Source organism: Artemia franciscana, chromosome 5 (assembly GCF_032884065.1).
Source record: "Artemia franciscana chromosome 5, ASM3288406v1, whole genome shotgun sequence".
NCBI classification, from domain to species: Eukaryota; Metazoa; Arthropoda; class Branchiopoda; order Anostraca; family Artemiidae; genus Artemia; species Artemia franciscana.
The window spans coordinates 35,593,584-35,609,818 of record NC_088867.1 but is presented as its reverse complement, the minus strand read 5'-3'; the positions used below and the strand labels follow the sequence as shown (position 1 = coordinate 35,609,818).

General features: G+C 34.7%; 1 protein-coding gene across 3 annotated transcripts in view; it reads left to right on the top strand.

The window, feature by feature from the left end:
• Positions 1-16,235, top strand: part of LOC136027329 (heparanase-like) — a 50,185-nt gene that overhangs the window by 14,959 nt on the left and 18,991 nt on the right. For all 3 annotated transcript variants that reach the window (XM_065704463.1, XM_065704464.1, XM_065704465.1), the window contains exons 4-5: positions 7,471-7,705; positions 10,914-11,050. In XM_065704463.1, the coding sequence (XP_065560535.1) occupies positions 7,471-7,705; positions 10,914-11,050 (372 nt within the window). The remainder of the gene's footprint in view (positions 1-7,470; positions 7,706-10,913; positions 11,051-16,235) is intronic.

The following is a 16,235-nucleotide window of genomic DNA, read 5'->3' as shown; positions in this document are numbered from 1 at the left end:
GAAACGTTTTGTATTGAAAAGAATGTAAATATTGTATATGGAAAAATAGGTGATAAACAATTGTTCATGAACATCCCATATCTGCCCCCAAGAACCCAAAAATGTAAAGTTACAACAGAAAAAATTTATTTTATATCCAAATAAAGACAAACCCTTCTTTAATTTCCAGTAGACGAATTGCAACTGACAAAAATGAATCACACGGATGTTCGTTACAGTCCAAAATCAGCTATCCCGACACTAGCTGATGTCATAAAACATATACAAATACTAAACTATTGAAGAAGATTAAGGTGGACATATTTTCAAATAAAATGGGCAGTATTTCAAAATAAATTCATGGCTCTTTTTCCTTCCACTGGAGGGTGCAGATATATCCTTACACAATATTATTTGTTCCTAACACGTCCACACGATCAGAAACAGCTTCCTTTTTACAATGAGACCAGTCATTTATGATCTGCTGGATGGATAAATCTTACCAATAGAAATAAATCCAGAATATTTGAGAAGGAAAGAGTTTGTGGTATTGAACTGTAAGTAAAGAGTGACTTGGCTGAATAGTAACCGAGACTCTAAAAAAAACGAAATTTAATATCAATAAATACATCAATAGAATCAGCTTATTTTGCTGATTCCAAACATATAAGATTCATCAAGTTTGGTTTTACCCATCAATAGCTATGAGCCTGAGAAAATTTTCCTGATTCTGAAGCAAGGGCGGATACACCCCCCAAAATTAAAGAAATCTTAATTAAAATCCCATCATAGGATTCAGTGTACCAGAGAAACCATCTGTAGAAGCTTCAAGCTCATATCTGCAAAAATGTAAAATTTTGCTATTTTTGCCAGAAGACAAATCACAGATGCGTGTTTATTTGCTTGTTTTTTTCTTTTTCCCTGTGGTAATTGTGTTGAAATAATGGTTCCAGAACATCAGGAGAGGTGCATTCGAATGGAAATTCAAAGTCTTAGAGCCCTGTTTAAATGACCAAAAGATCGAAGGGCAACTGAATCCCCTTCCTATGCCCATCCCCCCCAAAAAAAAATTATCTGATCAAAATTTTTGTATAGCCACTTATAGTTAAAAGATCAAATAATGTCTTTACGCGTAAAATGACCTCCCCCCACAGTCCGTGGGGAAAGGCCCGTAATTTATGAAAAAGGTTTTCTTCTTATTTGATTCGTGTGGTTTGGTGAGTGTGCCCCTAGTTCCAAGGAGGTCATCTCCACTGCCCGAATGTCGTCACTGAGAAAAGTGGTTTATTATAAAGCTTAGTACTATTGCATATTCACTATAGACTATACTTGAATAACTAATTAAGGTTCGGGTTTTTAGTCCAAATTATCAAATAAGGTACTTTCTACTTATTGTATATGGGTACTACTATTACACATTTTGTTTAATCAGTCCACAAATTTCAACTAGAGTGCAAGAGTAAATTAAATGTGTCTCAGCGTAAGCTAAAAACTTTGAATAACCTTGATTAATTAGACATAAATTTATCAGTTCAACCGAAAACAAGGTATTTACTAATTATTTATCTAAGAAAACATCAGTATTTCTTGGACCATAGGTAAACGTTAACTTCAACAGGCAAGACCTTTGATTGAATTTCTCTAGACTGGCTAGAACTTTAAATTCTTAGCTTGTCCAATAACGCTTCCCTTTTCCCTAGCCCCTCTGTATAGACATCACGGCTACCTAGCTGTATAGACAGCAGAGAAAAAAATTAGGGGTGTAAAAGACAAAACAAAAGAAGATAAAAATCTCCTCAGGATTAAGACTCTATCGTAGAGACGTTAGAGAACGCATATAAGAGGTAAACAAAACCTGAGTCTAGGCAATTCCAATTTCTGTGTATGATATCTATTTTAAACACTGTGCTTACGTTCCAAGAAACACTAAACTGAAAGGGGGAGGCGTAGAAGCTCAAAAAGGTTTCACTCCATTACTGCGAACTAGTCAACATTATCCCCTGGTTATTCTAAACTCATACCTGCAGTTTTATGTTTCTGGGAAGAAACTCACTCGAGTTCTTGAGAGAGAGGTGAATCTTCAGATTAAACAATATCTAGATTGAGTTTCCTTCAAAAATGCTATAGTTTTGACTAAACCCGGTCCTAACTAATAAAAAGGTATAAAAGAAAACAAGGAAACCTGCCAATTAAACTAAGGTCTACTGAATTGGGTCCTTAGCTATTTATTACCGGTTAAATATTTTAATAATTGCTATTCTCTGAAACAAAGAGGTGTCAATACATTTACAACTTGATAATTTATTATAGCGGATATGAAAAGCGTATTTTTAAGTTTTACCTTAAAATTACTGGCTAACTGAGATATAAGTTTATATTTCATTTATTGAACCAAGGGGAAATTAAACTTCCACAAAAATTGAGTTACGAAATTTACATAAAAACAAAGCATTCTTACAACCTCCCCTGCTTAAATTCTTAGTATAATTTTTTTTCAAAAGGGTAAAAGGAAAACACAAATTTACTAAGAACCATTGTGATTCAATGTATTTTTGTGCTACTTCTATATGGAACCCCTGAGATCTTTCGTCTCTATAGTCTCTCCGTACTTTTTCCTGATTTTTTTAATATTAGCTTCACCTTTGAGAGCCCTATTATGTAAAAAAAAATGTAAATTATTGAGTAATCACGTCCATTTTCAATATGTTAATATATGTTTCTGCTTGTCATCTTGCAAGGAAACTCGTATTTTCCTCACTTCATCCGGGCCAATGGTTGATCTAAACATATTGTGAAAGTAAATAGAAAGTAAATATTCAATTTTGTCTTCCTAATGTATTTGAACTTATGCGAAGGCTTTGGCCAGAAATCCTTATAAGTTTATGTGGCTCTATTCAACCTATGGCTCCTTTCCCCGTCTGCATCTGAAATCAAATCCCTGCTTCTGTGTTGCCAGGCCAGAGATCAATCAGTTTTACGTTTACTTTGAGGTTTAATTTGAGCATTGGCTTTAAAAAAAAGAAGACAGATTATTGACTTTTAAGAAAAGCAGATTTTTCTATTACTTGGGCTATTTTCAACCTTCATTTGCAATTTTTGTGATTGACCGTTCAGAGTAAAGGATTAAGGCAGATACTATTTTTTAATTAGAAAAGATGGAAGCTTTGTGTTTTTAGTCCTGTATTCCAAATCTGGCAAAAGTTTCTAAGGAATAGTAAAAGTAAAAAAATACTTGAGGACAACTTGGTCTTAATATAAGCTTTTGAAACTACGCTTCAGAAGTTTCAGTTTCTCGCTTCTGTTAGATCAAGCGGGACGTTAGGTCAGGGAAAATGGCAGCTTAGTCCTAACTCTTGCCTTATATTCACAGTTATGACTGTTCTGTGGTGAAGATTTTAGAAACATTATTCCAAATTGTATGTGAATTCTTGAAAGAGTATTTAAATTTCCCAAAAAAAGTCCAATAATAATGGAAGACTTAAAAACCAAAGGCAGATAACAAGTATATCCTCAGAAAAAAATTCGTACCGGTTTTCTATGTAAAAAATAAAATACCAGGTACAGTACCGGAAACTAAATTTTGAACCTTTGGAACATTCTGAACTCATCTTGTTTGTTAGATACAGAAAAAAATTACTACTACCGCTAGGGTAAATATTCTCTCCAAGAGTGGGACTTTTCTCTAAAAAGTGGGACTAACTGTTTCTCTTCTTAAACAGATGTTTCAATTCTTTACTGCCTCCTGAGCCTTCTAGTACATATTTTTAAAACCACCAATTAAATTATTTAAGGTTTTGAAAGCTCCGTCTGGACCCCAACAAAAGACTCGAATATATGAAACCGATGACTACATCAACTAGTTTTTTTTTTTAAATTGACGTCTTAAATTGACATTTCTTTATTTCCTTTGTGGGAATCATCCATTGTATAAAATAAGCCATCCACGGGAACAAAATGGAAATCCCCTAAGCTTGTTCCTAAAACAGGATTTTCTTTCTTTCCCCAATTCGAGATTTTTGGTTCTGAACTCTCCTCAAAATGTAAAATCTTGGGGATGATTCGGTATCCTGCGATTCATATATTCTAGAAGTTACTTCGAAAAGTAAATTTTGAAATTTTAAATTTTAAATTTTGAACCTTTGGAACATTCTGAACTCATCTTGTTTGTTAGATACAGAAAAAAATTACTACTACCGCTAGGGTAAATATTCTCTCCAAGAGTTGGACTTTTCTCTAAAAAGTGGGACTAACTGTTTCTCTTCTTAAACAGATGTTTCAATTCTTTACTGCCTCCTGAGCCTTCTAGTACATATTTTTAAAACCACCAATTAAATTATTTAAGGTTTTGAAAGCTCCGTCTGGACCCCAACAAAAGACTCTAATATATGAAACCGATGACTACATCAACTAGTTTTTTTTTTAAATTGACGTCTTAAATTGACATTTCTTTATTTCCTTTGTGGGAATCATCCATTGTATAAAATAAGCCATCCACGGGAACAAAATGGAAATCCCCTAAGCTTGTTCCTAAAACAGGATTTTCTTTCTTTCCCCAATTCGAGATTTTTGGTTCTGAACTCTCCTCAAAATGTAAAATCTTGGGGATGATTCGGTATCCTGCGATTCATATATTCTAGAAGTTACTTCGGTAATTTGCTTGCTTCCTATGTCTCATTTATTAAGTCTGGGAGACTCTAATCCAGGTTCATAATCATGAATACCCTATGAGCATATGCATATACAACTTTCGAGCGCCAGAATGCAAGGCTTTTTTGCATCCCTATGGACGTAACCCTTTTTTGCATCCTTAAGTGGACCTCATCTTCCCTCAGAAATAGATGACTCCCTGTCATGACTAGTTCGTGACTCCCAGTTACGATAGTCCTACTCCTAGCGGTTAACCAGTTTCTACAAACTACTGAATCTGGGCCCGAGCCATCCGGTGGCTCCTCAGCAATTGCCCAGAGGCCCCAGTACAGAGTGTCTATTTCCAGAAGATCAATTTGTTTTTTTTTTGGGTATCATTTAAAATTTTATTCTCTGGTTTTATTTCTTTATCGTGCTTTTAAGCCCGTCTGGGTTCATTTTCTCTAATTTATCAAGATTTACCTTTCTCTGTTTTTCAAAAAAATTGGGACTCGGACGGTTCAAAGAATCACTAAGATTCTTAATTCCAAGAATATGATAAAAAGGGATCTGACCTTTGTTTATTAAACAGCAATTCGATTTAAATTTTTATTTACCTCTTTAGATCGCTTTAAATAAGATAGGCTATTCGGTTTTTTTTTATCTACCAAACTTGTATTACAAAGAGACAATCATTTTTAGATAAAAGCTGAGACTAATCCAGAGCATGAGACTAGGTCGTCAGGTACAAGCTCAAAATATCCCATTAATTTATCTCTTAATAAGATGGTGTTGAATTGGTGTTGCTTGTGGTTAAAAAAGTACTAAAGGAGATAAGGACTGAGAGACTTCACTGGATGACTCTGAGATACAAGTCTGTCACGCTGGTGAAGGTGTGAACCTGGGAGAATCTCCATGACCTAAAGAATATTTTTCCTTGTGTTTCATTTTAACTTTGATTATTCAAAAAGGTTTTGGTGATATAGTTATCTGTTTAACTAAATAAACATTTATGTATGGCAGAAACTTATACTAATAAACTCACATTTGATTTTCTTGTTAAATATGATAAGAGTAAAAAGAGGAGGAGAAAAATATTGTATTCCGTCTTATTAAATAAACCTTCCCCGATAGTTTTCTTCTGATTTGATTAATATGGTATGGTGTGTGTCTGTAGTTCCAAGGAGGTTATCTCCAATGTCCAAATGCCGTCACCGAGAAAAAAGGTTTATTGTAAAGCTTACGACTACTGAGTATTTCCTATAGAATACAATTAAATAGCTAATTAAGGCTTGGGTGTTAGACCAAATTATCGAATAATGAAATTTTTACTAGTTAGATGTGGGTACTATTGTTACAAGTTTTGTTTAATCAGTCCACGTATTTCAACTAGCATTTGAGAGTAAATTAAATGCGTCTTAAGGTGAGCTAAGAACTTCAAATAACCTTGACTGATTAGACACAAATTTATCAGGTCACCTTAAAACATGGTATTCACTAATTATTTCTCGAAACAAGAATCAGTATTCCTTAGACTTTAGATAAACCTTAACTTCAACAGAGAAGTCCTTTGACTGAATTTCCCTGGACTGGCAAGAACTTTAAATTCTTAGCTCGTCTAGTAACACTTCCCTTTCCCCTATCCCCTCTGTATAGACAGCACAGCTACCTATCTGTTTAGACAGCAGACAAAGGATTAGGGAAGTAAAAGAACGAGCAAAAGGAGATAGAAATATCCTCAGGATTCAGACTCTGTCGTATAGACGTTAGAGACGCATGTAGGAGGTAAACAAAACTAGAGTCTAGGAAATTCCAAATCTGTGAGTGATATCTATTATAAACAGTGTGTTTAAGCTCCAAGAAACACTTGCCTAAAAAGGAGAAGCACAAACGCTCTTAAAAGTTTCACTTCCTTGCTGTGAGTTACTCCACCATGGTTATTCTAAGCTCATACAAGTAGTTTTATGCTTCTGGGAAGGAAGTCACTTGAGCTCTTGAAAAGGGGGAGAATCTTCAGATTCAACAATATGTACATTGACTTATCCTTTAGTAATCTTATAGTTTTGACTGATCCAGCCTCGCTAATAAAAAGGAATAAGAGAAAACTCAAAAACCCGCAATCAACCAAAGTAAAATGTAACAAGGATCTTGAGTTATTTAAAATGGGTGATCACAGCCTTCTGCATAGGTCAGAAATGACTTTAATGAATCACCTTAATCAATCAGAATAAATCCAAAGGCTACTTTAAATTATCAGAGAGACACAAAGCTTTAACAAACCTAACCGATAAGTCCTTCAAAAAGAAAGGATAAAACTAAAATTTAACTAAAAGTAGGGCTAAATCTCAAAAGGGAATTCAAGATATTTACTTGACAACTTAAGTTAACACAGAATTAGACTTCTCTCGGTTTTAACAAAGTGACAAAACGGCTTTATAATAATTTTTTTAATGTTAAATTCAAAGTAGATGAGACAGATAGGTGGTTGCTATGAGCTAATGAGGTCTCAGAATAGCATCAGAATGAGGTTTTCACTAACTTTTCTAACCAAAATATCAAATTTAAATATACTGAATTGTCTTGATTTTGTGATGTGCCTAACGAACTGTAATTAAGCTGTAATTACTGTAATTAAGCCTAGCAAACTTTTAAACTGTACTTACGTAAAACTGGAAATAAATGACATTAGATGCATATGCCCCGTAATGTAAGTCAATGGCATCGTTTGATGAGCTACGGCTCCTAAGAAATGACTCTAGAACGCCAGTAATCTACTCTACAGCTATTCAACAGATATCACGCGGAATAATGGTTTGGTGATTATTAGTTATTTAATGAGCATTAATCTATTTATTTCTTTTCCAGAGCCTAACATTTTACCGCACTTTTATAATCGCAGCATAAATCCATCCACGCTTGGAAGAGATTTTTTAAAACTTTCAACCATCGTTAAAAAGTACAAAGCTTTTCAGCAATCATTGATAGTGGGTCCGGATGTAACTCATCCTAAGCAGGACATGAATTCGTCTAAACCTATGAAGTATCTTAGAGCATTTCTTCAAGCGGGAGGTGAAGCATTAGATGCAGTTTCATGGCATCAGTAAGTACTCAGACTAATGATACCTCTATACTTAGCATAAATCTCTTTTGTCTAAGAAATTGGAACCGTATCTGTGAAGTATACAGATAACACAAGCACACGATCTTACACACACAAACACGCACTAACGCCCACACATACATAAAAACACACACTAAGCCAAAATGTGGTCTCCCTATGCCAAAGTTTAAATTTTTTTATCTCCTTACCACCCCATATGACCTTTGAGTTTCTGTTGGATCTCTTAATCCCTTGATTTCTATATAGCCACTTAGCAGTGCAACTATAAGTTTATAAGAGATCATGGTGTAAAAACATATATTTGCATGGACTAAAGAAAAAATTGGCAAGCCTTTCCCCTTTTACTCGAGACTAAACCTCTTTAATCAGGACAAACCCTTAGCAAGAATTTGTAGAAATATTATTTCGTAATACAGAGTAAAGTTAATGTGTTTTGATTTTATCCCCCACCCTCAAATCAAATCTGCAAGCCCTCTTGACTCACCCACACTCTCTCAAATTTTTAACTCGATCTCTGATGTAGTTCTCAATAAATTCTAAAGAATTTAAATAGGCAAGTGCACAAAGAATGCACGAAACTGGGTGGCCCAATGATTAGTCTGTGAAAACTTTAAACCAATCAGACACCCGGAAGGATACAAGCCCCTTCCCTTGTTACAATATATATATATATATATATATATATATATATATATATATATTTATATATATATATATATATATATATATATATATATATATATATATATATATATATATATATATATATATATATATATATATATATATATATATATATATATATGACGCGATTTTGAAATTTTGAGCAAATCTCTTTTGTGTGTGGAGAAAGTAAGTAAAAGGGGGCAAAAGAGGATGAGGTGGATTGCTCTTCAATTATTTTCGAATCATAAATGGTAAAAAAAATTTAAGATTCCTTTGAATAATTGAAGTGCGTTCCGTAGATATTTCCGGACAGTTTTTTTTTCTATGAAGTTTAGATTTAATAACCATAGCTGTTCATGAGACATTGTACAGGTACCATTGGAAAAACCTGTATGCACAGAGTGACTAATTTTACGTCTTCTTCAACTTTCCAAAAGGATTCCATCTTAACAGCCCTGAAGATATTTCAGATCTGACTTGATACGGTAAGCTGTTCCAAAAATATTCCTAATGCACCCTTTTGATAGTCGATAGGGACATAGTATGTTTTGATTTAGTTCTACTTTCCCCTAAACATGTCTTCAGACGCTCATACCAATATCCCGAGCCTTGGTAGTACTCGTTACAGAAGCAGTAGTTTTATTGGTTGTTATGGTAGTAGTAGTAGTTGTTGTAGTATTAGTGGTAGTAGTAGTAGTAGTGGTTGTAGTAGCAGTAGTAGTTACATCAATAGTAGTGGTACGTAAATGTGGACTTTTTGGTCAATTGATTGTCTCCCCAATCATTTCCTGAAACTTCCAAATTAATATACCCAGTAGTTCCTGAGCTACATCATTCTGACAATATACATGCAGATAATGTGCTTTGATTTAGTTGAACGCTCCCGCAAAAATTTTCTGAAGGGCTCACCTGAATGCTCTTCGTCTTTTTGAAAAAAAAAGGTCAGACATTTCCACCTTCCTCAATAATAAACAAAATATAAATACAAAAGTCGAATTGCATATTTTGCAGTCCCTGCGCTGAAGGCGGGAGGGGGTTGACATCCTCTAAGACATAGGTACTGGATCCTCCAAATATGCCTTTCCATTAATAATAATAATAATATTATTATTATTAATAATTAGTATTTCCATTAATAATAAAATTTCCATTAATAATAAAATTTAATAATAAGGGACTTTCAAAATTTGATTGGATGTGTTTGGGAAATTGATGAGCGTGGGAGTGGGAAAGCGTTTACTTAATTCGATGAGATAAAATAAATAATGCATTGTGTCCACATTGCTATATACTTAGACAACGGTATTGTTGTTCTTAAAATATCACCGAACGGAAAACCTTAGCAGTAACCTAGTGAAGAAAAAACACCATTTATAATGGATTAGCTATTAAAAATGTGGTTTTAGTCAATAATACTGTCCTTTTGTTTGCTTCAGTGTTCTACCCTATTTCTTTATTTGTCGTTTTCATTGTATTTCTTCCGTCCTAGGCTCATGTACCGTTTCCTGTGTTCCTGTTGTTGAACTTGTATTTACCCCTTTGGTTCTTTTTTCCTGTGTCTCTGTTTTCTCATGATCTCAAGCTTTTTGTTTTCATTCTCGGATGTTCTTCTTTTCCTTCTTATGTTTCTTTGACTGTATTATTGATCTTATGTTTGTTCTTTTGTTCATTGCTTTGTTTGTGCCTATGATGATTCCTGAGTTCTATTGCTCCTGGGCTCCCTTGTTCTTTTATTTGCACCGGGGTTTGACCATATGTTTTGCCTGTGTTTATTGTTACTATTTCCCTCCACTCTTTAGTTCTTGTGTTTTCAGTATTGGTTTCTTAATGGCTTCTTTCCTACATTGATCCCTCCTATATTTGACCTAATGATCGTATTGTTTTTCTTATTTATTTCCTTGTTTTGATCCTGCTTTCGCTACTATTTTCTTAGTTTCAATAGGATTTGACAGTTTTATTATGCCGTATCGAATGAAAGTTGTCCACTCCTTTAATCTTGCATCTTCAACCTTTTATGTGCCTTTCTTTGTGTACATTCCTTTTATCCTTGGTTTTTTGGTGTTTCATTCTCATGCTTCCATAGTTTCTTATTTTGTGCTTGAATGTGATTTCATTCCTCTTCTGTTAGTTCCTAAAACTTAAAACATTTTTTTGGTGTCACATGGACTTTCCATTCACAGAATAGTTTCTGTTTCTCCTAAATATTATAAGATCTTGCATGAATCTCAACTTTTATAGGAAATTTGAACTTTCTTTTAAAAATGTTTTAGGAAAGCTTCAATTGAACTTGGAAAAAAATTATTATAATTTTGAAAATGAGCTATTTATACTCTTTTACTCACTATTTTGATGGACGGCAGGCAACCCGTCCATCAATGGACGACAGGCAATCCATTTTGATGGACGGCAGGTAGCCACTGATGATAAATTTGAACTTTTGTTTAAAAATGTTTTAAGAAAGCTTCAATTCAAATTGAAAAAGAAATATAATTTTGAAAATGAGGTAGTTATACTCTTTTAGCTACTATTTTGATGGACGACAGGCAACCGCTGATGACTTTGTAAATATCACTCATTTCGATAGCTTCAAAGAACAGGCAAAATTAGTTTGCTCGGAGACTAGAAGAATTTTGGGACAGAAAAAGTCAGTTTGGCTAAGTAAGTACCAAACTTTTAGTTGAGCTTACTTTTCAGGGAGTTGATAAATTTGAAGCATGAACAAAATGATAATTGTGCAAATAGTAAGCAATATTTTAGTCAAAGGTTTGCTAAAAACAGCTTACAATAATTTTTCATAGCCTGTTTTAATAGTAAATATGAAAATAACCAGAATTTAATGCGAGAACTCAATTTCTCACAAACGTATTTTTTGCAAGAAATACATTCTTTTTTTTATATTATGAAAACAATACTTAATAACTTTCAAAAGGTGACTAATGAATATCAAAAAAGCATCCTTGGAAACATTTCTAATTAGAGATTAAGGAAGAAATACAAAAGGAAGGGTTCGATAAAAAGGAAATGCAAAAGGACTGATGGCTGGCAAAAATATCTATTTTGCTCCATCTTGTTTCCAGCAGTTGTCGTTATTTCCTTCTTATTAGATTGTTATGTTTCTTGTCACCTAATGTAAAACACCGGAAGAGCTTCTTAACAAATAGTATAAGGCAGTTTCTCTCAGCCAAAACCTATGCTTTCGATGTAGATACTATAAATCAGATGAAAATATTCAGTTTTTTCCTTCTTTTCCTTTCCAATTCTAAACCTTCTTAAATTATTTAGTTACAACAAACTTTGTGTTATAATTGAATTCCTTACAGTACAACCTGACCATGATCAGAGAATTCTTAGCAGATAAAATTGAAGCAGAACATTTTTAAATGGTTTTGATTTTATCAGGTTAATTGACAATAAGAAGAAATTACTCATATTTTTTGTGATCATTTATGTAATCACCCTTTATTGAGCTCTAATAAACATTAAATGAATTATGACAGCTGGAACCTTATAAAAAGCAAACATATGCCCTTCTGAAGTAAACTTTTGTAAAACATATTTTCGAAAATGGGGTTTGGCGATAGAATTTAAACAAGAACTAAGAGCTCATATGGCACTTGTGACGAGGCCAGACGAGCCAAAATCCAAGAGCTCATATGGTAAAAGCTCTGTTAAAATTCTAAGAATCAATAGATTGATTTAAAAGGAAAATCGGAGGCTTACTACCGGTTGAGACTTAAAATAAGAGCTCTGAGTCACGAGGTCCTTCTAAATACCAAAATTCATTAAGATCCGATCACCCACTCTTAAGTTATAAATACCTCATTTTTTCTACTTTTTCCTCTCCTTTCAGCCCCCCAGATGGCCTAATCGGAGAAAACGACTTTATCAAGTCAATTTGTGCAGCTCCCGTACACGCCTACCAATTTCCATCGTCCTAGCACGTCCGGAAGTACCAAACTCGCCAAAGCACTGAACCCCACCCCCTACCTCACCCAAAGAGAGTGGATCCAGTACGGTTTCGTCAATCACGTATCTATGACATTTGCTTATTCTACCCACCGAGTTTCATCCCGATTTCTCTACACTAAGTGTTTTCCAAGATTTCCAGTTTCCCCCTACTACTCCCCCAAATGTCAATAGATCTGGTCGGGGTTTCAACTAAGATCTCTGAGATATGAGTTCTTTCTAAATATCAAATTTCATTAAGATTCGGTCACCGGTTCTTAAGTAAAAATTCCTCAATTTTTTTTCCAAATCAACACCCCCCAGCTCATCCAAAGTAAACAGATCCGTTCAAATTATGTCAATCACGTATCTAAAACTTGTGTTTTTTCTTTCCGTCAAGTTTCATCCTGATCTCTCCACTCTAAGCGTTTTCCTAGATTTCTGTTTCCCCTCTCCAACTCCCTATGTCCCCAGATCCGATTCGAATTGAAAATTTAGCATCTGAGACATAAGACCCTTCTATATATCAAGTTTTATTAAGATCTGATCTCCCATTCATAAGATAAAGATACCTCAATTTCCACGTTTTCCAAGAATTCCGTTTTCCCCCTACAACTCCCCCCAATGTCACCATATCTGGTCATGATTTAAAATAAGAGCTCTAAAGCACAAGATCCTTGTAAATATCAAATTTCATTAAGATCCGATCACCCGTGCGTAAGTTACAAATACCTCATGTTTTCTAATTTTTCCGAAATACTACCTCCCCCCAGCTCCACCAAAGAGGGCAGATCCAGTCTGGTTATATCAGTCACGTATCTCGGACATGTTTTTATTCCCACACCAAGTTTTATTCTAATCTCTTCGCTTTAAGTGTTTTCCAAGATTTTCGGTCTCCCCCCCCCAATGACGCTGAATCCGGTCGGAATTTAAAATGAGAGATCTGAGTTACGAGATCCTTCTATATATGAAATTTCATTAAGATACAATCACTCCTTCGTAAGTTAAAGATACCTAATTTTTTCTAATTTTTCAAATTTATCCCCCCACTCCCCCAAATAGAGTGGATCTGTTCCGGTTATGTCAATTACGTATCTAGGACTTCTGCTTATTTTTTCCTCCAAGTTTCATCCCGATCCCTGTACTCTAAGCATTTTCCAAGATTTTAGGTACCCCCCCCAACTCCCCCATATGCCACCGGATCCAAAGTGGATCCGTCCCAGTTATATTAGTCACGTATCTTGGACTTGTTTTTATTCTTTTCACCAAGTTTCATCCTTATCTCTCCGCTGTATGTGTTTTCCAAGATTTCTGGTTCCCCCGACTCCCCCCCCCTTAATGACTCTGGATCCGGGCGGGATTTAAAGAAAGAGATCTGAGTTACGAAGGCCTTTTAAATATGAAATTTCATTAAGATTAGATTACTCCTTCGTAAGTTAAAAATACCTCAGTTTTTCTAATTTTTCAAAATTAACCCTCCCCAACTCCCCAGACAGAGCAGATCTGTTCCGGTTATGTCAATCACGTGTCTAGGACTTCTTCTTATTTTTCCCTCCAAGTTTCATACCGATCTATCGACTCTAAGCGTTTTCCAAGATTTTAGGTTCCCCTCCACCTCCCCCCAGTGTCGCCGGATCTGGTCGGGATTTAATACAAGAGGTCTGTGGCACGATATCCTTCCAAATATCAAATTTCATTAAGATCCCATTACTCGTTCGTAAATTAAAAATACTTCTTTTTTTTTACTTTTTCCGAATTAACTGGCCCCCACTCCCCCCCCCAGATGGTCAAATCGGGGAACGACTAAAACCTAATTTAATCTGGCTTAGTCCCTGATACCCCTGCCAAATTTCATCGTCCTAGCTTACCTGGAAGTGCCTAAAGTAGCAAAACCGGGACCGACAGACCGACAGAATTTGCGATCGCTATTTGTCACTTGGTTCATACCAAGTGCCATAAAAAAAACCTTCTAAAAACTTCTTACCAAAAAAGGGGAAGATTTCATGAATTCTATTAACTCTAAAACTTTCTTTCTGATTTTCCCACGCCTCTGTCAGATGTTAAATAGTACCCAATGGGAAAACGCTCATAGACATAACCTCTCCACAAACATAAACCTCGTCGGATATGTCACTGATGGGACTACTTTTTATCTTCACTGGAAAACTTTTATATCTCACGTATAGTCAGAACCTCTGGAATATTTTGTACATTATTAACATACTCACATTCTACCCTCTTATCCCTGGCTAACGCTACATTGACAAGGTGTCTGCAGAGGTTTTCTAACCCCCCATAGGCAATTAGTTTGCGCAACCAAAGCGTACTACTGTTTTGCTTAAAGTCTGTTATTAGATGAGTTTTGTGATCAAATGTTTTGCTTTAAACTGGAATTGTTGGGCGATAATGTGATTAAACGATACACTAATTTTTTAACTTTCTGTATTTGTTTTATTGATTATAATACCTCCATTTTTTTTCGCTCAAATTGACTAACTCTTCGTTTTACCAAGGTTCACTAACCAAAATTGTAATTGAAGAGCATTTTGCACAATTTTTGAAACATTAAATAATATAAAACAAACTTTGATGACATAAATGGTTACCATAAAAATATGGATTTGAGATTACACGGGCTAAACCTTCTTATAAAGAAAAATGAAATACTGGTTATTTGCGGCGGTTAAAAGTTAGCAGCATTTCAATGTTTTCCCCTGAAAATCGTTTGTGCCTCTGAGTGATTAAACAAAAAACGCCAGTTTTTTCAACTGAAACTAAGAATCAACATTGAAACTTAAAAGAACAGATTTTCAAAAAGCTTCTTATTCTAATTTAATGAATCTTGCGTTTCAGTTTTGTTCGTAAAGGAATGGGATACGAAGTCAAACTTTATCGAAGCATTTAAAGTCTACATCCCACCACTGAAAATTACCCAGAAAAAATTCGCCTCCCAGAAAAATGTATGTTTACTTCCTAATAACAAACACTATGCATAAGTAATAGGTAATATGCTTGTTCTTTTTTGAATGAAATAAAAAGCAAGTTTTATTCAAATAAAAGCAAGGAATAATACTAAAACTTAAAATGAACAGAAAATATTCCGTAGATCAAAGGGGTTGCTCCCTCTTCAATGCCTCGCTCTTTGCACTATAATTTCACTCTTTGTCACAACTCTACTTTTTAAAAGCATTGAAAAGTTAACAGCAAAGAGCGAGGCATTGACGAGGGGACGGCTCCTTTTATATACAGGATAATTTCTGTTGTTTTAAGTTTTAATGTTGTTCCTTCCTTTCAGTAAAAATATCTTCTTTTTTTAATTTCCGAACGTGGCTCATCGTACATTATATATTAAAACAAAATTTGCACATTCATTTTGGGAGATTTATTCCGTATATAAATGGTTGCACCATCCTTATTACCTTGATCTTTACGCTAAAGTTCTTAGTGCTTTTCAAAAAGTTTCCTATACTAATTAAACAGCCCTTGTGTTTCATTAAACGTTCGTCTGAGAATTTGAACGAACAGTCAAACTTTAGTGTAAAGAGCATGGTATTAAGAAGGAGAAAACCTTTCAAATATGGAGGGGACAACACTACCCCTCAAGAAAAACTACTCTGTTGGAATTTCATTCAACATAAAATAAACCTTCCCTGCCAAAAGTCCTCGAGACAGTTCCATTCTCGCTGAGAATCCCCTCCTGTAAAATTGCTTGCGGACGCTTCAGCCTCAAAAATTCTCCTTGGCATTCTTTCACTTGAAAAACACTATAATCTCCGATCAGTTTCTTGATCACTCTATAAATTCCCCCTTCCGTGAATATTATTTCCCATAATTCACAACACAGGAAAAATAGCCCCCGGGTAATCCTGCCAGAAGATCTCCACATGAAAAATTGGCT